Genomic DNA, 24,567 nt, shown 5'->3' with positions numbered 1-24,567 from the left:
TATCCTTTTCTTGTTTCTTTCTTTCTTCTCTTCTAATCAACACATATTCATTTCTTGCTCTTTTGTAACTTTCCCACTGCTTAATCCGTCTTTTCCTTCTCCACCTCTTCCATGCATCCTCTTTTCTTGTTCTAGCCTTTTCACATCTATCGTTAAACCAGTCCTGCTTTCCAACTTCTCTATGTTGTCTTATTGGTACAAATTTTTCTCACCTTCTTTGTATATTTTTATAAATTCCTTCCACTTTTCATTTGCTCCTTAGCACTCTTGAATTTCATCCAATTTGTCTCTTGAAAGAATTTCTTTAGGTTTCCAAAATCTGTCTTGGCATAATTCCATCTTCCCACTTTATATTCTTCATTTCTTCTAGATTTCTCTTCATCTATCACCTTGAACTCCAAAACTGCATGATCACTCTTTGCTAAAGGGCACTCCACCCTCATCTCCTCAATGACCATTGGCTCTGTACTAAAGACCAAGTCCAGTCTTGACGATGCTCCCTCTCCTCCAAACCTAGTATCTTCTTTGACCCACTGAGTTAACACATTTTCCATTGCCAGTGTCAATAGTGTATTTCCCATGTTGTCTCTGATCCTTCCATTGACCAGTCCTCCCAACACACCTCTTTACAATTAAAATCTCCCATCATTATAGTTCGTTCACAGCCACCCAACATTTCTTCCAGACATGTTCCTGTATCACTTATCATTTCTTCATATTCCTGTACTGACCATGCATTTGTCTTAGGTGGTACGTACACCACTATGTAGTGCCTCTTTTTCCTTCATTAGTTTCTGCTCTGATCTTTAGCACTTCTGCCTTTCCCATACCTTCTTTCACTTGATCCACCTTTATATCTTTTTAACCAGCAACATCACTCCTCCTCCCATCTTACCTACTCTATTTCTTTTCCAAACATTATATTTCCTTCTCCAACCATCATCAGGTCTTCTCCTCTCTCAGTTTTGTTTCAGTAAGACCCACAATATCTGGGTTCTTGTCCCTCAAGTAATCGTTGAGTTCTAAAATCCCGATATCACTCCATTTATGTTGGAATACATTACATTCCGCTCATACGTAAGTTTCTTTAGTCCTTTCTTGCTGTACTTTTCTGGGTTATGAACCACTTCCTCAGTCTCATATCCAAGATTCTCCAGAAAAACTCTTTCTTCTCCTCTTCTGTCCTCTCTTCATTTTTTTCAAAGCCTCCTTTCTCAACTCATTTAACATTTCTCTTTCCTTTTCACCGAGATCTCTTCTCAACCAAATCTTCCTTGTTGTTTCCTGCTGGGCTAGCCTCCATGACTTCTCCACCAATTCATCTACATCCTTTTGTGACTTAAGTTTGATTCTTATTGGCCTCATACCTTCTCTTGTGAACTTTCCAATTCTATGGAAGTCCTCTATTTCTTGTACTAGGTCTTTTCCTCCTCCTGCACCACATTAATGATATTATTTATCACCTTTTTATGTTTTCTCTCTCTCCATTTTACTCGGTGTCTTATCCTCCTCCACACCAAATATCACCACACATCTCTTTTTGTCTACAGTTTCCCTCACCAATGTCTCATTTGATTTAATAACCTTCACCACTTTCTCAGCAATCTTCTCTTCTATGATCTGTTGATCTATAATTTCAGCAAGGCCCAAAGTTTTCTCCCCAGACTCTTTGATTTCCTTTTCCAGACTTGCAACTTTGTAATTTACCTCCTTTCTTTCCACTTCCTGACTTTTTTTCCATTCAGCCTGCTTCTCCATCACTTTTCCTAGAGATTCTCCACATTTTCGCAATTCACTTTAATTAGCTTAACTTCCTCTTTCAGTGCTTCATTTTCCTTCTTCATATCGGCACACTCTTTCATTACATTGTCATAACTCGTTTCCAGGCCCCCATACTTTTCAAACAGTTTTCAATTTTACCTTCCAACTCCAGAATTTTCTTCACATAAGCGCTCTTCTCCATTATTCCTTGAAATCCTGTGAAGTCTGATTCATCTTTCGAGTTCACGGCCGCCATGTTGCGCAGATGTAAACAAACCAGCTGATGGCTCAAACGCAGGCTACAGTTTATATTTACCTTCCCTGGACATTATTTTGCTAATCAACAGTTAACATGACTATATGGAGACGGGACAAACATTACCAGCTCCTTTCCCACCTTGGTTACTCTTAGGCAATGGTAACTGTAGAATTAGAGATGATTGCTCTGGAGCTCAGCGACCACATCCGCCATCGACGATGTCCCGTGTGTGTGTGTGTGTGTGTGTGTGTATTTACCTAATTGTATTTACCTAATTGTAACATACGGGAAAAGAGCTATGCTCGTGTTGTCCCGTCTCCATATCTATTAATGTCCAGCTTTTTCTTAAAATCATGAATATTCCTTGCGTTGACCACTTCCACGTCTAAACTATTCCATGCTTCCACCCTTCTATGAGGGAAGCTATATTTTTTCACATCTCTCCTATAAGTGGCCATTTTAGTTTTTCCCATGCCCTCTCGACATTCTTTCATTCCACATACACAGATCTTCCCTATCCATTTTTCCATGCCAATCATCACTCTGTATATTGCTATCAGGTCTCCCCTTTCTCTTCTGTTTTCCAGGGTCGGAAGTTGCATTCTGTTCAGTCTGTCTTCATAAGTCAAATCTCTTAAGTCAGGCACCATTTTGTTGCAGCCCTCTGTACTTTCTCTAGTTTCCTTATGTGTTTCTTTAAGTTGAGCCCACTGTATTGTTGCATATTCAAGCCTCAGTCTTATCATTGCAGTAATTATTTTCTTCATCATTTCTTCATCTAAATATCTGAACGCCACTCTTATGTTCCTCAATAAGTTCAATACTTCTCCAATTATTTTGTTTATATGTCTCTCTGGCGATAGGTCATTGGTAATTGTCACCCCAAGGTCTTTTCTTCATGACTGGTTTTATGTCTTCATTTCCTATCTTGTACATACTCCTGATTCTTCTTTCACTCTTGCCAAACTCTAATTTCTTGCATTTTGTCGTGTTGAACTCCATTTGCCATGTACAGCTCCATTTCCATATTCTGTCCAAGTCTTCCTGGAGTAGTTCGCAATCTTTGTCACATCTCACTTTTCTTAACAATTTTGCATCGTCTGCAAATAGGCTCACATAACTGGACACCCCATCCACCATGTCATTTATGTAGACCGCGAACATTACTGGTGCCAACACTGATCCCTGTGGAACTCCACTCTCCACCAAGCCCCATTCTGATGGTCTGTCCTTAATTATTGTTCTCATTTCTCTTCCTACCAAAAGTCTTCCATCCATTTTAGTAAACTGCCATGCACTCCTCCTACCATTTCAAGTTTCCAGATCAGTCTCCGGTGTGGTACCTTATCAAAGGCCTTTTTTAAATCCAGATATATTCCATCAGCCCAACCATCTCTTTCCTGTATTACATCTATCACCCTCGAATAGTAACATATCAGGTTTGTCGTGCATGAACGCCCTTTTCTAAAACCAAATTGACACTCACAAAGTATGTCATTTTCTCCAAGAAGTCTGTCCATCTATTCTTCACCACCCTCTCACGCATCTTAGCTACCACACTTGTAAGTGACACTGGTCTATAGTTCAATGGGTCTCTCTTGTTACCTGATTTATAAATTGGGACAATGTTAGCTCTTTTCCAGTCTTGGGGCACTACACCTTCCTTAATGAGGCATCAATTACTTCACAAACTTTTTCTGCCAGTTGCTCCTGCATTCTCTTAAAATCCATCCTGATACCCCATCAGGTCCCACAGCTTTTCTCACTTCTAAACTCCCCATCATATTCTTGATCTCCTCCACAGTTACTTGAAACTCCTTCATAATCCCTTTTTGTTCCATTACCAGTGGTTTGTCAAAAGCAGTCTCCTTTGTGAATACCTTCCGAAAGCATCCATTCATAGCCTCTGCCATTTCCCTGGGATCCTCACTGCATACTCCATTTACTTCTAAACTTTCAATACTTTCTCTATTTTTGATGTGTGTGTGTATTTACCTAATTGTATTTACCTAATTGTAACATACGGGAAAAGAGCTATGCTCGTGTTGTCCCGTCTCCATATCTATTAATGTCCAGCTTTTTCTTAAAATCATGAATATTCCTTGCGTTGACCACTTCCACGTCTAAACTATTCCATGCTTCCACCCTTCTATGAGGAAGCTATATTTTTCACATCTCTCCTATAAGTGGCCATTTTAGTTTTTCCCATGCCCTCTCGACATTCTTTCATTCCACATACACAGATCTTCCCTATCCATTTTTTCCATGCCAATCATCACTCTGTATATTGCTATCAGGTCTCTCCTTTCTCTTCTGTTTTCCAGGGTCGGAAGTTGCATTCTTTTCAGTCTGTCTTCATAAGTCAAATCTCTTAAGTCAGGCACCATTTTTGTTGCAGCCCTCTGTACTTTCTCTAGTTTCCTTATGTGTTTCTTTAAGTTCGTAGCCCACTGTATTGTTGCATATTCAAGCCTCGGTCTTATCATTGCAGTAATTATTTTCTTCATCATTTCTTCATCTAAATATCGAACGCCACTCTTATGTTCCTCAATAAGTTCAATACTTCTCCAATTATTTTGTTTATATGTCTCTCTGGCGATAGGTCATTGGTAATTGTCACCCCAAGGTCTTTTTCTTCATGACTGGATTTTATGTCTTCATTTCCTATCTTGTACATACTCCTGATTCTTCTTTCACTCTTGCCAAACTCTATTTTCTTGCATTTTGTCGTGTTGAACTCCATTTGCCATGTACAGCTCCATTTCCATATTCTGTCCAAGTCTTCCTGGAATAGTTCGCAATCTTTGTCACATCTCACTTTTCTTAACAATTTTGCATCGTCTGCAAATAGGCTCACATAACTGGACACCCCATCCACCATGTCATTTATGTAGACCGCGAACATTACTGGTGCCAACACTGATCCCTGTGGAACTCCACTCTCCACCAAGCCCCATTCTGATGGTCTGTCCTTAATTATTGTTCTCATTTCTCTTCCTACCAAAAGTCTTCCATCCATTTTAGTAAACTGCCATGCACTCCTCCTACCATTTCAAGTTTCCAGATCAGTCTCCGTGTGGTACCTTATCAAAGGCCTTTTTAAATCCAGATATATTCCATCAGCCCAACCATCTCTTTCCTGTATTACATCTATCACCCTCGAATAGTAACATATCAGGTTTGTCGTGCATGAACGCCCTTTTCTAAAACCAAATTGACACTCACAAAGTATGTCATTTTCTCCAAGAAGTCTGTCCATCTATTCTTCACCACCCTCTCACACATCTTAGCTACCACACTTGTAAGTGACACTGGTCTATAGTTCAATGGGTCTCTCTTGTTACCTGATTTATAGATTGGGACAATGTTAGCTCTTTTCCAGTCTTGGGGCACTACACCTTCCTTAATGAGGCATCAATTACTTCACAAACTTTTTCTGCCAGTTGCTCCCTGCATTCTCTTAAAATCCATCCTGATACCCCATCAGGTCTCACAGCTTTTCTCACTTCTAAACTCCCCATCATATTCTTGATCTCCTCCACAGTTACTTGAAACTCCTTCATAATCCCTTTCTGTTCCATTACCAGTGGTTTGTCAAAAGCAGTCTCCTTTGTGAATACCTTCCGAAAGCATCTATTCATAGCCTCTGCCATTTCCCTGGGATCTTCACTGCATACTCCATTTACTTCTAAACTTTCAATACTTTCTCTATTTTTGATGTTGTTGTTCACATGTCTGTAAAAAGCCTTGGTTGGTCTTTACATTTATCAATTATATCCTTTTCTTGTTTCTTTCTTTCTTCTCTTCTAATCAACACATATTCATTTCTTGCTCTTTTGTAACTTTCCCACTGCTTAATCCGTCTTTTCCTTCTCCACCTCTTCCATGCATCCTCTTTTCTTGTTCTAGCCTTTTCACATCTATCGTTAAACCAGTCCTGCTTTCCAACTTCTCTATGTTGTCTTATTGGTACAAATTTTTTCTCACCTTCTTTGTATATTTTTATAAATTCCTTCCACTTTTCATTTGCTCCCATAGCACTCTTGAATTTCATCCAATTTGTCTCTTGAAAGAATTTCTTTAGGTTTCCAAAATCTGTCTTGGCATAATTCCATCTTCCCACTTTATATTCTTCATTTCTTCTAGATTTCTCTTCATCTATCACCTTGAACTCCAAAACTCCATGATCACTCTTTGCTAAAGGGCACTCCACCCTCATCTCCTCAATGACCATTGGCTCTGTACTAAAGACCAAGTCCAGTCTTGACGATGCTCCCTCTCCTCCAAACCTAGTATCTTCTTTGACCCACTGAGTTAACACATTTTCCATTGCCAGTGTCAATAGTGTATTTCGCCATGTTGTCTCTGATCCTTCCATTGACCAGTCCTCCCAACACACCTCTTTACAATTAAAATCTCCCATCATTATAGTTCGTTCACAGCCACCCAACATTTCTTCCAGACATGTTCCTGTATCACTTATCATTTCTTCATATTCCTGTACTGACCATGCATTTGTCTTAGGTGATACGTACACCACTATGTAGTGCCTCTTTTTTCCTTCATTAGTTTCTGCTCTGATCTTTAGCACTTCTGCCTTTCCCATACCTTCTTTCACTTGATCCACCTTTATATCTTTTTTAACCAGCAACATCACTCCTCCTCCCATCTTACCTACTCTATTTCTTTTCCAAACATTATATTTCCCTTCTCCAACCATCATCAGGTCTTCTCCCTCTCTCAGTTTTGTTTCAGTAAGACCCACAATATCTGGGTTCTTGTCCCTCAAGTAATCGTTGAGTTCTAAAATCCCCGATATCACTCCATTTATGTTGGAATACATTACATTCCGCTCATACGTAAGTTTCTTTAGTCCTTTCTTACTGTACTTTTCTGGGTTATGAACCACTTCCTCAGTCTCATATCCAAGATTCTCCAGAAAAACTCTTTCTTCTCCTCTTCTGTCCTCTCTTCATTATTTTTCAAAGCCTCCTTTCTCAACTCATTTGTGTGTGTGTGTGTGTGTGTGTGTGTGTGTGTGTGTATTATTACTTATTGATATCATAGATGTGACTTTAGTGACAAAGTTTTAGGAAAGACTTCACTAATATAGAGATCTTTGTCAGGAAAACATCCAGCAAGCTGTGTTCTGTTGGGGTCGTGCCATCAAGGCTAACCCTGAAAACCTGGACTACCACTGGGCCCGCTGTGACCTCCTGGAGCAACTTGGGGAGAAGCTCAAGGCTCTCAAAGGATACACACACATGCTGAAGTACCTGAGGAATGATCAGGGCAAGGTTTGTATTGAGTTGCAAGCATGTAAGGACAAGAATAGAGCAATCTGGACTGATGAATGTAGAAGACATGTCAAGTGAAGAGCTGATAATAGCAGGATTATCCTGAAAATTTTATGAAGCAGAATGAACTAATTAAGACACATTATAGAAATTCTTTGGTTTCACATCTTTTTGATGTCATAGATTTACTGCTGATCTTGCACTTTGCCAAATAAAAAATAACAAATTACTGGAGATTATAGTAATGTGTACTAGACTGCCTCAAAATAACAAAGACTTTGCATGAGAGTATGGTAAACTACAGTTAAATCCGATCTAAATATGCTGGATATCAAATAAGTTAGACACTTTCAGGATTTTTTCCCAAATTTTTCTATCACAATAGCACAGGTAGGCATTTTTTGCCCTTTGATCAAGAAATGTTAAGCAACTAGGCTAATACACTTGATAGCTCTTACATCATCCATGTCATATGACTTTTCTGAGTTGTTAAGAGATGCAAAACAGCTTGTGTGCTGCAGTATTATTTACGCAGCAGATAGCAACCGAGAAGCAGTGTCTGCTTCAGCTTATATTCACATGTCATAGATGTATTTTCAATGCATGCTTGTGTATTTACCTAGTTGTATAATACAAGCAGGAACTACAAAATGCATGGAAGCAGGAACAGGAAGAGGAAAAAGTTAAATTTTCAGAGGTTGTAAAGAGAAAAATTTAGGAAAACACGAAAGTCACTGTAATTCAAGTAATTAAAGAGAAAGAAGACCTGGTGTGAGATACAGTGGATAAGAGGAAAAGCTTCGTGATTATTGGGATGAAGGGAAAGAAAAATCCAAACAAATTTACGAAAGAATGTGAAGAGAGACAATTGGCCAAATCTGTTATCTAGCATGTTCAAGACAGCACACAAAAACTAGACCAAGAGATGGAGGAAGTGATCAGGCTAGAAAGATACAGTGAAGGGGTTAGGAGACCAATGAAAGTGAGAATGAAATCCCAAGTGGCAGTAAAGGAAATTATGGCTAGGAAAGGGAAGCTGTCCGATGATACTGAAGACAAGGATATATGGATAAAAAGAGATATGAACCTAGAGGAGAGGGAAAAGGACAAAGTGCTAAGAAGTGAAGCTAAGGAAAATACGAGGGCTGAATGGAAGAGAGCCAACATAATACTGATATTTAAAGGAGGATAAGGAAATGAGAATTGTGATCAGAGATACATACTCATCTTGGGATAAAGTAACTAGCGGAGTGCCACAAGGGTCAGTGTTAGCCCCCATTATGTTTCAGATTTATGTAAATGACATTTACATTGGGATAAATAGTTATATAAATTTATTTGCTGATGATGCAAAGCTGCTAAGAGTTATCAAAACCAGAGAGGACTGTCTGCTGTTACAGGAAGATATAAACAAGATCTATGAGTGGAGTAGGAAGTGGAAATTGAAGTTTAATGCCAAGGAATGTCACATAATGGAACTAGGAAAGAGTAAAAAAAAGACGGGTATGGAACTATTTGATGGGAGAGGAACAAATAATAAAGACTAAAGAGGAAAAAGATCTGGGAGTGGTCATACAGGAATATCTGAACCCCAAACAACACACAAGCAAAATATTTGGATTATCATATAAAATGTTGACTAATATAATAAGAGTGGCATTTCAATACCTGAACAAAGATATGATGAAAAAAAATCATTACAAGCATGATACGTCCAAGGCTGGAATATGCACCATTGGTGTCGTCTCTGAGCTCTAAAAAAGATATAAGAAAATTGGAAAGGCTGCAGAAGATTGCTACATGGATGGTGCCAGAATTAAAGGATCTACCATATGAAGAACGAATGAAGGAAATGAGACTGGCCAGGATGTATTAGACTAAGAGGTGAACGCACTTCAGTCTTGAAATCATTGACGTAGCTCGGGAGGCTTTTTAAAACCCAGCATGTCAACCAACTAGGATAGATTTTAATTGTGGAATATAGGTGTTCCGCATATTTCTTTTATTTGAGTGGTTATCTTTTAGCATCTTGGTTACTAAGTTTAGTAGATGTAATGCCACTAACTGTATTTTACATTTCTTAGTGATTTGCAAGAAAATATGGGGATATGCCACCACCTCTACCATATGTTTTAATTTAAACTACCACCACATACTTACAATATTTGCACCTCCAACTTAGTGTTAGCTTCACCAGCATCTACTGTGATCGTTTCACAAGCATAGCACATACCACTTACTTTACTAGAACCACTACCATACCACATTCTTCACTAGAACCAAGATGTATTAGACTAGAACCACCACCACTTACTTTACTAGAACCTAGTATTACCACCACCACCACTTATTTACTACAAACACCACCACCACTTACAAAATACCATTTTTAGACATAAAATGTATTTTTTCACTTACCTGCTTCTTATATATTAGCATTTACAATGCTCCCTATTACTCAGCCGTCTATTCCACATTCAAAACCTTTGTTGTATTCCATCCTGGTAACCCCTGGCAACTTACGGCAACACCGTCTCCCTCAGCCAGCCATGTCATTCTTTCTTGAAGCATTGGCAAGTAGTGGGGAGGATGGGTGGGTATGTATATAAGAGGCAGGTAAGTGAAAAAATACATTTTATGTCTAAAAATGGTATTTGTTTCACATATAACCTGTTTCTTATATATTAGCAGATTTCCACATTATAGGAGGGGGGTCATGCCATAAGGGTGGAATACGCCGATGGGTGAAAGGGTCCACAAAAAGACACTCTGGTCTCACCTATGAGGGTTGGAGACTGGAGAGTGAGAAGGAGACCATGACCAGGCAGTGGTAGGGACTTCTGGTCTCCTAAGTCTTGGAAGAGTCCATTAGTGAGGTAGTGGTTCCACCAAATCCCCAGCAGCAATTACCGGGCCAAGGGCAGAGACATCTCCTTCCTGCCGTTGGATGTCACGGAGATAGTAGTCCACAAAGACTGAGTGGGTCTTCCAACAGGTTGCTTCTAAGATAGATGCCACAGAACTGTTCTTCCAGAGAAGCATGGAAGTGGCAATTCCTCTTATATCGTGTGCCCGTACCTTGAACAAGGGGCCAAGTTCCTCGGGAAAAGACTCATGAGCCGTCTTGATTGTATCCCATAGGAAGAAAGAAATAGCAGCTTTAGACATTCGCCTCGCAGGGTCTCTCAAAGACACAAAGAGACTTCGAGGCCTAGAAGCGGAAGCTGTTGCAACAAGGTAACGTTGTACAGCTCACACTGGACATAGGAGACGTTCCTCATCCTCTCTTCCCACCACTGAAGAGAGACTTCGAAGAGGGAACTCTCTAGGAACGCGATTAAGAGGGGTTTCTGTCTTAGCTATGAATTCAGGAAGATATGACAGGATAAGATCCTCTCCTCTTGAGGCTATGACCTGAGAAAGGGCATGAAGCTCTCCAACCCTCTTAGCCGTAGCCAGGGCCACCAAAAAGAGGGTCTTCTTAGTCAGATCCCGTAATGAGGCTTGGTGAAGTGGCTCAAATGGAGGACATGTTAGAGCCTTAAGGACCACGTCTACATTCCATGAAGGAGCCCTACAAGGTGGGCGTTGGACTTGCCTTGAACAAGTCTTTATGATCTCGCGGAGAACTGGGTCGGTAGAAAGATCAAAGCCTTTAAGGGCAAATACTCCATTGAGCATGGCCTTGTAGCCTTTAATGGCAGTGACTGACATTCTGCAATCCTGTCTAAGAAAGACCAAAAAATCTGCAATCTTCTGGCTGGTGGGATTAGAGACTGTGTGACCTTCTCTCTTGCACCACTCTCGAAACCTTTTCCACTTGTATTGGTAATTCATAATAGTGGAAGGTCTTTTAGATTTTGCCAGGAATTCCGTAACTCGGGAGGAATAGCCTCTGTGATGAAGGATTTGCTTGACAGTTTCCACGCGGTTAGCTGTAGCATGGGGGAGAGCTTGATGGAATTTGCGAACATAAGGCTGACGAAGTAGATCTCTGCGCTGCGGTAGGCGCCTGGGAGTGTCTACTGAGGCCTGTATGAGGTCTGGGAACCATTCCCTCTGTGGCCAAAACGGAGCAATCAGAATAATGTTTGTTTGACGTGCCATTCTCAGCTTGTTGAGCACCTTCCTGATCAACGGGAAAGGTGGGAAGGCATAAAGATCTTGATGATCCAAATTGTACAGAAAGGCGTCTGTGGCTACTGCCATTGGATCCTGAAACGGGGATATGAAGTTTGGTAGCCTGAAGTTGAGCCTCGTTGCAAACAGGTCCACCGTGGGATAATTCCAAAGCCTCCATAGGAGATCGCAAACCTCCTGGTGGAGAGTCCACTCTGTAGAGATGATCTGATCCTGTCTGCTGAGGCAATCCGCTAAGACGTTTGCCGAGCCCTTCACGAATTGGGTGAGGATCCGGACGGCATAATCCTCCGCCCACTGTAGGATGGCTTGAGCCTCGGCATTGAGGCTTCCTGAACGAGTCCCGCCCTCTTTTGCCAGATACGACAGGGCCGTGGCATTGTCGGAGAACACTGCCACCGCCTGTCCTCGGACATGATCCTTGAAGTGTAGAAGGCCGAGACGTATAGCTTTAAGTTCTAGAAGGTTGATGTGTAAAGAGAGCTCGTAAGTGGCCCACAGACCGCTCACTGAATCGTGTAGAATCGACACTCCCCAGCCGACGGTGGAAGCATCTGTGTACAGACAAACATCCGGAGAAGCTAACTGAAGGGACTGTCCCAACCAAAGATTATGGTCCAGTGTCCACCACTGAAGATCGTCCAGGATTTCGAAATCCCAAGGAACTGGAAGGTTGTCTCCGTCGGACTGGTGATCCCAGAATTGGGAAAGGCGAAATTGAAGGCTGCGCATCCTCCGTCTTGCCCCAGGAATTAGATGCCGCAGAGAGGACATGTGGCCTAGGAGGGCTAACCAAGCCTTTGCTGGAGAGGACTGAACACTTAGAAAAGTCTTGATTTGAAGTTGTAGATTCTCTAGGCGTTTCTGTGTCGGGAAAACCTTCAAAAGAGGAGAGCGAATCTCCATCCCCAAATAAATCCTTGTCTGGGAGGGTGAAAGTGATGACTTTTCCTAGTTTACCTGGATTCCCAGTGATGCACACACACGGAGGAGGTAACTGGTTGCCTCGAGTGCTGTCTGTTTCGAGTGAGCTAACAGCAGCCAGTCGTCTAAGTAACGGAGGAGGCGAACTCCTTGTTGATGTGAAGCCGCTGAAACTGGACCCATCATCCTGGTAAAAACTTGAGGGGCCGTGGAGAGGCCAAAGCAAAGAACCCTGAACTGGAAGTGACGCCCTTTCCATATAAAGTGGAGAAACTTTCGGCTGTCTGGATGGACTGGGATCTAAAAATAAGCATCCCGGAGATCGATGGCAGTCATCCAGTCGTGTCTGTGGATGGCGGACATAACCGTCCTCACTGTTTCCATCCTGAAGGGAGTGGTAGTCACATAACGATTCAGCGTGGATAAATCGAGGATTGGGCGAAAGCCTCCTGTATTCTTGGGCACCACAAAGGTGACTGTAAAAACCTGGATTTGCAGACGTCTCCTCTATTGCTCCCTTTGTCAAGAGACGCTGGACCTCGGATTCTAGTGCCTTGCCCTTCTCGGAACCTGGAGTGTAAGAATGAAACTCCAAAGGTGCCGAGGTGACAGGGGGAAGAGATGTGAAGGGGATCTTGTAACCTTCGCGAAGGATGGAGAGAACCCATGCCTCTGCACCAATTGCCATCCAACTGTCTAGATTCTTGGCCAGACAACCTCCTACTGGAACTTGGGAAGACGGCCAATCTACTTCCGAAAAAACTTCCCCATCTTCTTAGAGCGAGAAGTAGAAGCAAGAGTGGAGGAAGACCTCTGATGCGGCGCTCTTGAATGAGAGACCGGTTCTATGCTCCGCGTGGAAAGCGAAGTCCGATGAGAAGATTCACCAGTGGGCGCCGCGCGGGGACCACGATCCACCAGGGGTGTGCCAATAGCTGGCCTTGGCTTAACCAGTGCCCGAGCTGCTGCTTGCTGGAAAGAAATGGAAGCAGCCTTATCTGCCACCCGAAGAGCTTCCTTAACCTTATCCTCATCGAAGAGGAAGGCCAAGTCAATAGCTGACTTCCTGAGATCAACCTTGGTAGCAGTCTTAAAAACAGGGGGAAGATGAGAGAGAATCGCCTCCCTTCTCATGGCCTTGACATTAGTTAGAGCGAAAGCCGAATCTTGAGCTGTATCTACCATGGCAAACTGAATGCTGCGGAACAGTTGGTCAGCTAAGAGCTTCTCCTCCTGATCTGGTTGTAAAGAGGAAACCAGTCTGTAAAAGGCGCCAATAGCCCAAAACAGAAAATTCTGTGCCTCACGTTGGTGTGCTAAGATACCTTCCAGGCGAGACATATCTGCATGCTGTACCACCACCTGTGGGTCTTTACCCTTAGTGGTGAGGGCGAGGGCTAAGTCTGTGTTGAGTTTGGCTGCTTTCCCAGCAAACTCGTGTCCACTGACCCCATAGATCCTCCTGTACCGGCCGGAAGGGTAGCGAGCAAGTGATGGCCGGGAGCCTTCATTAGCACAACGAAGAGCTTTAGTGGCGGCCTGTAGAGAAAAATCCATTGACTGTGCCCTAGTGAAGCGGATGTGTTTATCCTCCACCATCCTGACTTCCCCTGGGGGCACTGGGCGATGAGATACTTCCGCATATCCAAGAGCCTCCGGAAAACACTGGGCAATATATTCCATCATGGACTGAAAGATCGGAAGGGAAACAGGCACTCTGTTAACCCTTGTGTCAGCTTCCTCCTCAGAAGAATCTAGGCCACGATTTTCAAAGTATCCAGAAGAGGGGACACCTGGCAACCCTGGATCTCCTGATGGACCTCGGGTTCTAGTGTGCAGAGAAGATCCTGGATCCTGAAGGGATCCTAGAACAGATCCTGTTGCCTCAGGGTGAGGGGCAACAGGGTGAAACTGTTGATGGTGGAAAGAGGCATAGGAGGTGGCGTCTGTACCTGGCACTCCTGTGTGCCTTGTGGACCGAGAAGGGGCGGGAAGCATGGCATGGATCACACCCTTCTCAAGCTGTGTGGGCTTGACCGAGTCCTCAGTCAAAGCGCCCTGGAGTTGCACAGCAGGACCCTCACCCAGGATCTGTGGGCGGAAGCGTTGTACTGGACACACACGCCTGTTCCTGCCCTGACCCCGTCCTGAAGGAGATCCTACACGTAGAGGATCCAAATCTCCCCCCACCTCAGGACGGGATCGCTTGATCCTCCATGGATGATCCTTAGGGGTCCTAGAGCGTTTCCTCCCCCCATGGATCCAGCGGAGGGACAGCCTGATTTAATCCTAACTCATCCTCGGGCCTCTCCTGGTCCCGGTTACCCCCTGCTGGCACGTCAGCTAGGAGTGACTTCACACTCTGCCTTGCGCCGAGGCCGGGAGGGGGGTTGGACTGCACCGCACCTTGAACTGAGAGCGAGGGAGCAGCTGTAAGAGAGGCAGTATTAGGAGCTAACCTGCCCTCTACTTCCTTAGACATCATAGCTGAAACCATATCAGGGAAGGAAACATATTTACTGCCTTCCTGAAACCCGAGGAAAGTAGCCAACTCCTTGAAAAAACTTGACTTATCCCAAGGAGACACTTTGGATCCCGGAATCTGAGAAATCGAATCCTCAGGCCCCACTGATCCAGGTACCGAATCCCTGTCTGATCCTGAAGCCGTGGGAGACAGGACCGCGCCACGAGAATCAGAACATTTGGCAAAAGGCTCCAGAGACTGGCCTGAAGGGTTAGAGGCTTTCTTCCTAGCTTTATAGTCTCGCCTCTTCTGTTAAGTCTGTTGGTACTTATGGGAACTGAGCACCCGCCTGGGACTCCACTCACCACACTCCCGACATCTGTTGTTTACATCACAGAAACCATCACGGCAGACAATACATACAGAGTGTGGATCGTTGTTGGCACTCCCAAGGACTCTCCTGCATCCAGACGAAGCACAGACTCTCCTGACAACATGTGAGGCCGAGGAAAAAGGTGATGAAGAGCCCAGCGGTGAGCCAGCAGCATGGCGGGTTGAGTCCTGGCCACCGCCGACACTGCAGTCACCGCCACGAACAAACTCGACGTTGCTGTAAGAAGGAGAAGGCGACGAGAAGCCCTCCTGAGCTTCCTGATGGCCAGCCATAAAACAAACAGGTCCACGTAGAGAAAACAGCTGGGCAAAAAAGTTCCAGAGCAATGTAACAGACACGCACGCAAGCGCGTCTCAAGAAAGAATGACGTGGCTGGCTGAGAGAGACGGTGTTGCCGTAAGTTGCCAGGGGTTACCAGGTTGGAATACGATGAAAGTTTTGAATGTGGAATAGACGGCTGGGTAATAGGGAGCATTGTAAATGCTAATATATAAGAAGCAGGTTATATGTGAAACAAATACACAGTTTCTTATCTTTAAATGCTGGTGGATGGCCAAATCCCTGGCATCTGTGTCCTCGTGATGGCAGATTCTGATCAGGAATTGCATCTTGTTTTAAATTTCTCACAGTTCGTGGAACCGGCAAATTTAAAAGCTCGTAACTCAGATTTCGTTCAATCTGGGCTGAACTAAAATGTCGTTCACAAACCACAGCATACTTAATATTAATATGGTCTGAACGGAAACACTTATGGATCCACTGTCTAACAAGGTTATCATTAGATGGGAATTTATGGTATCTTAGGTTGCTGTCCTTACCAGGTGTACATCCAAATACTGCGCACACTCTTGCTTTACCCATTTAACTATTAATATCGTAATACAAACCCGTGAAAAGTACACAATTGCTGATAAAATCTGCCACACGTGAACACACCACCACAACACTAGATGTAAACAATACACATGGTGACGTCAGCGGTTCCAATAATGCCGAAGTGCGTTCACCTCTTAGTCTAATACATCTTGGGACTGCCAGCCTTACAAGATAGAAGAGAACATGGGAACCTAATAATAATGTACAAGATGGTCAATGGCATTGAAAAGATAGACAAAGAAGACCTGGTGCTGTTGACAGAAGAAGATGGAAGGACAAGAGGACATGAAAAGATCAAGATGAGGCAGTGTGTGAAGGATATTGGAAAATACAGTTTTCCACACAATGGTGGAAAAGTGAAATGCATTGGATAATGAAGTTGTCACAGCACATAATTTGCATAACTTTAAAGAAAATATAGATAAATGGAGACATGGAGATAGGATGCTATGAGCCCTGCTCGAACCTTGTACAGTACAACTAGGTAAATACATATATATCCTTGTGAGTCATTATAAATACTCCTTTTGCTTTTCCTCTTCTTTCTCTCCTCCAAACATTGTATCGCTTTTCTTTAAAGTTCACTTGGATGCCTTCACTTAACTTTGTTTCTGTTATACATACCACGTCTGGTCTTTTTTCCAAAATATAATCTCACGTCCAATCTTCTTGATATAAATCTATTTATGTTTGTATACATTAATCTTAATGCTTTCCTTCCCATTCCTGAATATATCATTTCCGTAGCATCATGTCTAGTACTTTCCAGTAGAATTTTTCTCGTTTTCTGTCCTCTCAGTTTTTTTTCCTTAGCTTCACCTTTCAGTTCTCTCACTTTTTCCCTTTCAACCCGATTCATATCTCTCTTTATCCAAATATTGTTGTATTCTGTCTCACCAGACAGCTTTCCAGTCCTTGCTTATAATATTTCTTTTACTCATTTTAACTTTTATTGGTCTTTAAGTCCCCTCACTATATTTACCAAGTCTGTATATTTCTTCTACTTTTTCAAGACTGTTCTTTATTTTAGACTATTGAGATAATTCTTTTTTCTCCTCCTCCCTCACAAATTTCACTGAGTTCTTTTCCTCTAATAGTCCATATATAACCATACAATTCTTTTTGTTCACTGTATCCCATTAACTCTTCCTTTTCTTTGATTACTTGTATGACTATCCTTTGTTTTCTCTTATTTTTTGCTAAACTATTTCCACAAAATTCACGTTTTCTTCCTTTCTTTCCAGACCATCTTCCATTCTTCCAGCTTTGTTTTGCTTATCCCCTTTCTTGTTCCCACATTAGTGTCTAGCTTTTCCTCTAGTCCTTTTAATGCCACTTCATAATTCTCATATTTACTCTTAAGGGTGCTGTATTTTATCCAGAGTTGTTCATTTTAACCATATTTTCTAGCTTGTCACACTTTTCCCTCAGTTCCTTTGTGGTAATCTAATGCAGCTGCAGAAATAAGAAATGAAGAAGCACAAATACATGAGGATAAACATTTGTAGTAACAGTGTGTTTGTTCCATTTGATATTGGACCCAGCCATAAACATGGGCAAATGGGTCAGGAGACAACCAATTAACAGAGGGTAGGAGAGTCAAACACTGGGGATTAGACTTTTGAGTCATTTGTCACAGCTTCCCTTTCTTTCTCCTCAGTTACCATCAATGCATGCTTCATGGGCAACTCTGCAATAACAATTCTCTTTCCTTCAGTATATAATTTCAGAGGTTTGGTATTTAAATTCACATTAAATCTTTTCATAAATTTGAAGCCTATTATTACCTGCACTGGCAAAGCTCTATCTTCACTGATCACAAAATCATGAGTATATAATTCTTATCTCTAATTTTCAAGATCAGCTTTGTTTTTCCTGAAGTCAACATTACATCTCTACTCGCATTGTGAATAACCTTATTTGTTTATTTCAAAGTTTATTTACAACATCACACAATTTGAGAGATACCCCTACCATCATGTTAATAAAAGCTAATATACTATTATTTTCAATGTACCACAATTAATGGGTCATAATACGTATCTTTTTTCCCCAAAAAAAATCTCAGGAAATGACCTTGGGTCATATGAAGCCAAGATTCAGTATTGAGACTGGTTGGTGGAAACAGAGGCTCAAAAATCAAACTCTAGACATCTTCACAAATGTAAACAAAGTGATGATTGGTACTACACAAAAAAAAAAAAAACTTTCTTTCAAGGTACCAATGTATAATAGGTCATACTTACTAGTAATTCACATAGAATGACATCAGTCAGGAAGAATTTGCCAAGTGACCATACACCAAGCATTGTATGAACCAAAACAAACACGGACAGTGTCGGTGATCTTGATCTTGACATAGGCAAGTTCACTGTGTTCTTTAGTGTGATGCCATTACTCCTTGTGATAAGACATACTCTCATACAATTAAAATTGCACTTATTTTTTATACCTTGCATACATGTAAAAAATTATGATAAAAAATCATGATCATTATCCCAGTAGTCTCTGACTCTCGCACAGTCACTGCCAATGCCATATGCCAGGTATATGTTTACATTTCACAGGTCATAGCAATCTAGTTTTTCTTTAAAGTTATGCACACTATGTGCTGTAAGCTCCATTATCCAATCCATTCCATTTTTCCACCGTTCTGTGTGAAAAACTATATTTTCCAATATCCTTCACAAACTGCCTCATCCTGATCTTCTTTTCATGTCCTCTTGTCCTTCCATCTTCTTCTGTCAACAGCACCAGGTCTTCTTTGTCTATCTTTTCAATATCATTTACTATCTTATACATTGTTAGTAGGTCCCTGCATTCTCTTCTATCTTGTAAGGTTGGCAGTCCCATTTCCTTCAGTCGTTCTTCATATGTGAGGTCCTTTAATTCCAGCACCATCTTTGTAGCAATCTTCTGTATCCTTTCCAATTTTCTTATATCCTTTTTAGAGCTCAGAGACCATACCACTGCTGTATATTCCAGCCTTGGGCGTATCATGCTTATGATGATTGTTTTCATCATATCTTTATCCATTTAACCCTTAAACTGCTAATTCCTAATTGCTGAATGCTTTGGTGTGCCTAAAATATAAACATTCCCATGTCAGAGAAAATATATTTCGAATTGTATGCCATGAATGGCAAACATCCAAAATACAGTAAAACTGAAGTTTTGAATGTGTAAATAGATAAATAGAGCAAGAAATAGGCCTACAAAACTTCGCGGGCTTTGGAAAGAGCGGGGAACTAATGACACGTCGGGTGCACTGTATGGTCCGGGTTGGGAGCTGAGCGGTATCAAGCTGGGCTGTTTTCTATGCTCTCTCTCTCTCTCTCTCTCTCTCTCTCTCTCTCTCTCTCTCTCTCTCTCTCTCTCTCTCTCTCTCTCTCTCTCTCTCTCTCTCTCTCTCTCTCTCTCTCTCTCTCTCTCTCTCTCTCTCTCTCTCTCTCTCTCTCTCTCTCTCTCTCTCTCTCTCTCTCTCTCTATGTGTGTGTGCATGTTTCTGCATGTCCTAGATGATACAAATCTTCTGTACAGATGTTTTATACATATATATGTATGATAGAACTTTGTCTGTTTGTGTGTGTGTGTGTGTGTGTGTGTGTGTATTGGTCCGTCACGAATCCTCTGTACAGATGTTTAACTGAGCTGAGCTTTGTGTGTGTGTGTGTGTGTGTGTGTGTATTCACCTAGTTGTATTCACCTAGTTGTAATTTTACAGGGCCTGGGTATCATACTCGTGTGGCCCCGTCTCTATATCTACACACATCCAACTTTCCTTTAAAACTGTGCACACTCCTCGCTGACACCACCTCCTCACTCAAACCATTCCACACCTCCACACATCTTTGTGGGAAACTATATTTTTTCACATCCTTCAAGCATATTCCCCTTGGCTATCTTTTTACTATGCGATCTTGTAGTTCTACTTAAGTTTTCCTCTCTCAACATCATTTGCTCATTATCCACTTCATCCAGTCCACTCAACAGTTTATAAACCTGTATTAAATCTCCTCTTTCTCTTCTTTGTTCCAAGGTAGGCAAATTCATTTCTTTTAATCTCTCCTCATAGGTCATTTCTGCCAATTCCGGAACCATTTTTGTTGCCATTCTCTGCAATCTCTCCAACTTCCTTATATGCTTCTTTTTATAAGGGGACCAAACCACTCCAGCATATTCCAATCTTGGTCTAATTACCATACTAATTAATTTCTTCATCATATCTTTATCCATATAATGGAAGGCTAATCCAATATTTTTATCAAATTATACGTTTCTCCAAACATCTTATCAATATGAGCCTCAAACTGCCCATGGTCTTGTATTATCACTCCCAAATCCTTTTCCTTTTCCACCTTTTTCAACACTACTTCTTCACCCATCTTATATGACCCTCTTGGCCATCTTCCACTCTTTCCCATCTCCATCACATGACTTTTGCTCAGATTAAATTCCATTTGCCACCTCTTGCTCCACTCCCAAATCTTATCCAGGTCTGCCTGTAAAATTTCACAATCTTCTTCACTCTTCACACACCTACACAACTTCGCATCATCCGCAAACAAATTAATATAACTGTTTACTCCCTCTGGCATGTCATTTATATATACCAGGAAAAGTATTGGTGCCAGCACTGAGCCTTGTGGGACTCCACTCTCCACCACCAACCAGTCCGACCTTGCATCCCTTATTACTGTTCTCATCTCCTCCATCTCAAGTAGTTTTCCATCCACTTTAACACTTTTCCTTTCAGTCCTCCATAAATCTCTACTTTCCATAACAGTCTCTCGTGAGGTACCTTGTCAAAAGCTTTCTTTAAATCCAAATATACACAGTCCATCCATCCTCTCTCTCCTGTATTTTGTCAACCACTCTTGAATAAAAGCTCAGTAGATTTGTTACACATGACCTCCCTTTCCTGAAGCCAAATTGATGATCCGATAATAACTTATGATCCTCCAGGAACCGTATCCAATATTTCTTTATCACCCTCTCACAAATCTTACCGACCACACTTGTTAGAGACACAGGTCTATAGTTAAGAGGCTCTTCCTTACTGCCTCCCTTATAAATGGGCACCACTTCAGCTCTCTTCCACTCTACTGGTACTTCCCTGTTTCTAATGAGCACCTTATAATATCATATAATGGATCAATCAATTCTTCTCTACACTCCTTCAATAATTTTCCTGAAACTTCATCTGGTCCCATCGCTTTATCATCTTTAAGTTCCTCCAACATTTTATATAACTCCTTTTTAGGTATCTTAATGTCCTCCATGTGCACATTTCCTTGTATATTCTGTGGCTTTACAAACATTGTTTCTTTAGTAAATACTTGCTGAAACCTATTATTTAGCAATTCCGCTATATTCTTAGGGTCATCTACTATCCCTTGCTCTCCTTTTAATCTTTCAATGGACTCTCTCTTTTTAAGTTTACCATTTATGAACCTGTAAAACAATTTTGGGTGTTCCTTACTCTTGTCTACAATATCTTTTTCAAATTTTCTTTCTTCCTCCCTCCTTACCCTCACATACTCATTTCTTGCCACTCTATAATTCTCCTTATTTAGTATATTCCTGCTCTTTTCCATCTTTTCCAAGCCACATCTCTCTTTTCCTTAGCCTTAACACAAGTTGCATTAAACCAATCCTTTCTTCCTTCCTCTCTTGGTTTATACTTTGGTACAAATTTCATAACTCCTTCTTTATAATATTTCATAAAAATCTCATATTTCTTTTGCACTTCTCTGATTTGTAACATCTCCTCCCAATCTAATTTTCTGAAATAATTTTTCAAACTTTCTGTGTCCATCTTTCTATAATTCAATCTACCACTCCTGTATGTCTCGTCCTTCCTTCGCTGTGTTGTTGCTATCTGCATTTCCATAACCACATGATCACTCTTTCCCAAAGGACACTTGTATTGTATATCTCCACATAGGTACACTTCTCTTGTTAACACCAAATCCAGTCTAGCCGGTTCATCATCTCCTCTATATCTAGTATTTTCCTTCACCCTCTGTTCCATCATATTTTCCATCATTAGATTAAGAAATCTCTCTCCCCATGCTTCTTCTCCAACACCACTTACTAGATTTTCCCAATCCACCTCCTTACAATTAAAATCTCCTACTAGTATCACCTTTCTTTTTCCAGATAATACACTTTCCAAACTCTGTAAAGTATCCTTGATCATATTGTCGTATTCCCTTAATGTCCAAGAATTTGTTTTAGGAGGTACATAGGTCACCATAATTATTAATTCTTTTCCATCACTTTTTATCCTTATGCTTATCACTTTTGCGTTGTTCTTCCCATACCAAACCTTATCCACATTTATTTATTTCTTCGTCATAATCATAACTCCTCCTCCACCTTTACTCTCCCTATCCTTTCTCCATATATTATATTTATTATCCAAATTTATCTTTGTTTTTTCATGCAATTTTGTCTCAGTCAAACACACGATATCAGGCTTCTCCACTATCATATAGTCTTGCAATTCCAATCTACTTGACAGTATCCCATCTATATTAGTATACATTACGGTCCACCCACTGCTCCCTCTAGGGGTTCCTCCGTATTCCTTCTTTCCATATACCACTTTCTGACTCTCTCTCCTATAACTCTCCAAAAAAACTTTTCTCTTTCCTCCTCAGACCGCTCATCATTTTTCCTTCTCGCCTCTTCCACCAATTCCTTATATCTTCTCCTCTCTTCCTCATTTCTATTCTTTCTCACAAACACCTCTTTACAACCTTCTATCTCTCTTAACTTTGATGTTCTATATAGGACATCCTCCGCAGATTGTTGTGACTTCAGTACTACTTTAATCGGTCTGTTCACTCCCTCCTTAAATGGACCCAGTCTATGGATCTCTTCCACTTCTTCTTGTAGGTCTTTTTTTTCATCATCATTTAGATTTTTGAACAGATCTTTTACCGTTTTCAATTCTTCCTTAATTCTCTTCGGCTTATATGTTATATTTTGTTCTTTCATCCCAAATATTAACACACTCTTCTTCTTTTCTGCTATTTCCCTTATCAATGTTTCCTTATTTTTCATTACATTAACCAGTTCCTTGGACCTTTCTTTTTTGTCTTCCTTCAACTGATCTTTAATTATTTCTTGTAATCCAACCATCTCTGCTTCCCTCGACTCAGTCCATTGTGTTTTCTTCAGTTCCCATTCCCTTTCAAGCCTTTCTTTCTGCTCACTAGTCATTTCCTTAAAGTCATCTTTCTCCTTTACTACTCTCTCCATATTCTCCTCCAACCGTCTCTTGTATTTTTCAACCTCCACCTTCAAATCGCATTCTCATCCACCAATCGTTTTTCATTTTCCTCCAGTCTCTTAACTCTTTCCTTCAAAGCCTTGCGGAATTCTCTATCCTGCTCCTCCTCACTCCTCTGAACTTTTAATTCCTTCACTAACTCCTCAAATCTCTTCTCCAACATCACCAATCTACCTTGCATTGTTGCCCTGTTGAAGCTGGACTCATGCTTTGACTGGTCACTTTCGGTTTTGCTCCCTGGGCCTCATCAACATATTTTGAATTTGGTAATTTATTCCTTACCGGTCTATCCATTTTTCCTTACTTTTCCTGGGAACATGTGGGTGTGTGGTCACTGGGGGCAAGGCCTGGTAGTTACGTATGTGGTTGGATATGTTGGCGGCTGCTATGGCTGTCCTTTGTGGGTTCCCGCTCTGTCTTTTGGAGTGTGGAGGTTCTCCCATGTCCGATCACTCCCATGTACATGTCACCAGGCTACGTTCACTCTGTACTCTCGTTCCCTCGCTCTGGTCGCCCCTCTATAGCAATAACTATTCTCACTCAAGCATATTGCTTGTTATTTAGATGCCGTTCATGCGCAGGAGGCACGTCCGTTCACCACGGAGCACGGAGTGTGTGTGTGTGTGTGTGTGGGTGTGTGTGTGTTGGTCCGTCACGAATCCTCTGTACAGATGTTTGACTGAGCTGAGCTTTGTGTGTATATTTACCTATTTGTATTTACCTATTTGTGTATTACAGGACCCGAGCTAAGCTCTCTGTGTCCTGTCTCCTTGTCCATTCCTGTCATATCTCTCTTTCATCTGATTGACACACAACGCATCAACGACATCACTGCTCAGTTTATTCCACTTATCAATGCTACAATGCGGGAAACTGTATTTTCTCACGTCATCTAGACATGTCTTTTATAAGCTTTTTTCCATGTCCTCGGAGATGATTACTTGTGGTCACCTTTATCAACTCTCTGTCCAGTATGTCAATCTTGTTCACCAATTTATACATAGTTATCATGTCTCCTCTTGTTCTTCTCTCTTCTAATGTGGTCAGCCCCAGCTTCCTCAGTCTTTCCTCATAGTCTAACTCCCTGAGTCCTGGTACCATCCTTGTTGCCAGCCTCTGTACCCTTTCTACCTTCTTCACATTTTTCTTCAT

At 41.5% G+C, this 24,567-nt stretch overlaps 1 protein-coding gene across 1 annotated transcript in view; it reads left to right on the top strand.

Moving 5' to 3' along the window:
- Positions 1-24,567, top strand: part of LOC123499320 (general transcription factor 3C polypeptide 3-like) — a 414,223-nt gene that overhangs the window by 299,000 nt on the left and 90,656 nt on the right. Inside the window, 1 exon segment of the mRNA XM_045247142.1 lies at positions 7,147-7,317. Coding sequence (XP_045103077.1) covers positions 7,147-7,317 — 171 coding nt within the window.

This window comes from Portunus trituberculatus, chromosome 49 (assembly GCF_017591435.1).
Source record: "Portunus trituberculatus isolate SZX2019 chromosome 49, ASM1759143v1, whole genome shotgun sequence".
Taxonomy (NCBI): Eukaryota; Metazoa; Arthropoda; class Malacostraca; order Decapoda; family Portunidae; genus Portunus; species Portunus trituberculatus.
This window is presented reverse-complemented; position numbering and strand designations above follow the sequence as displayed.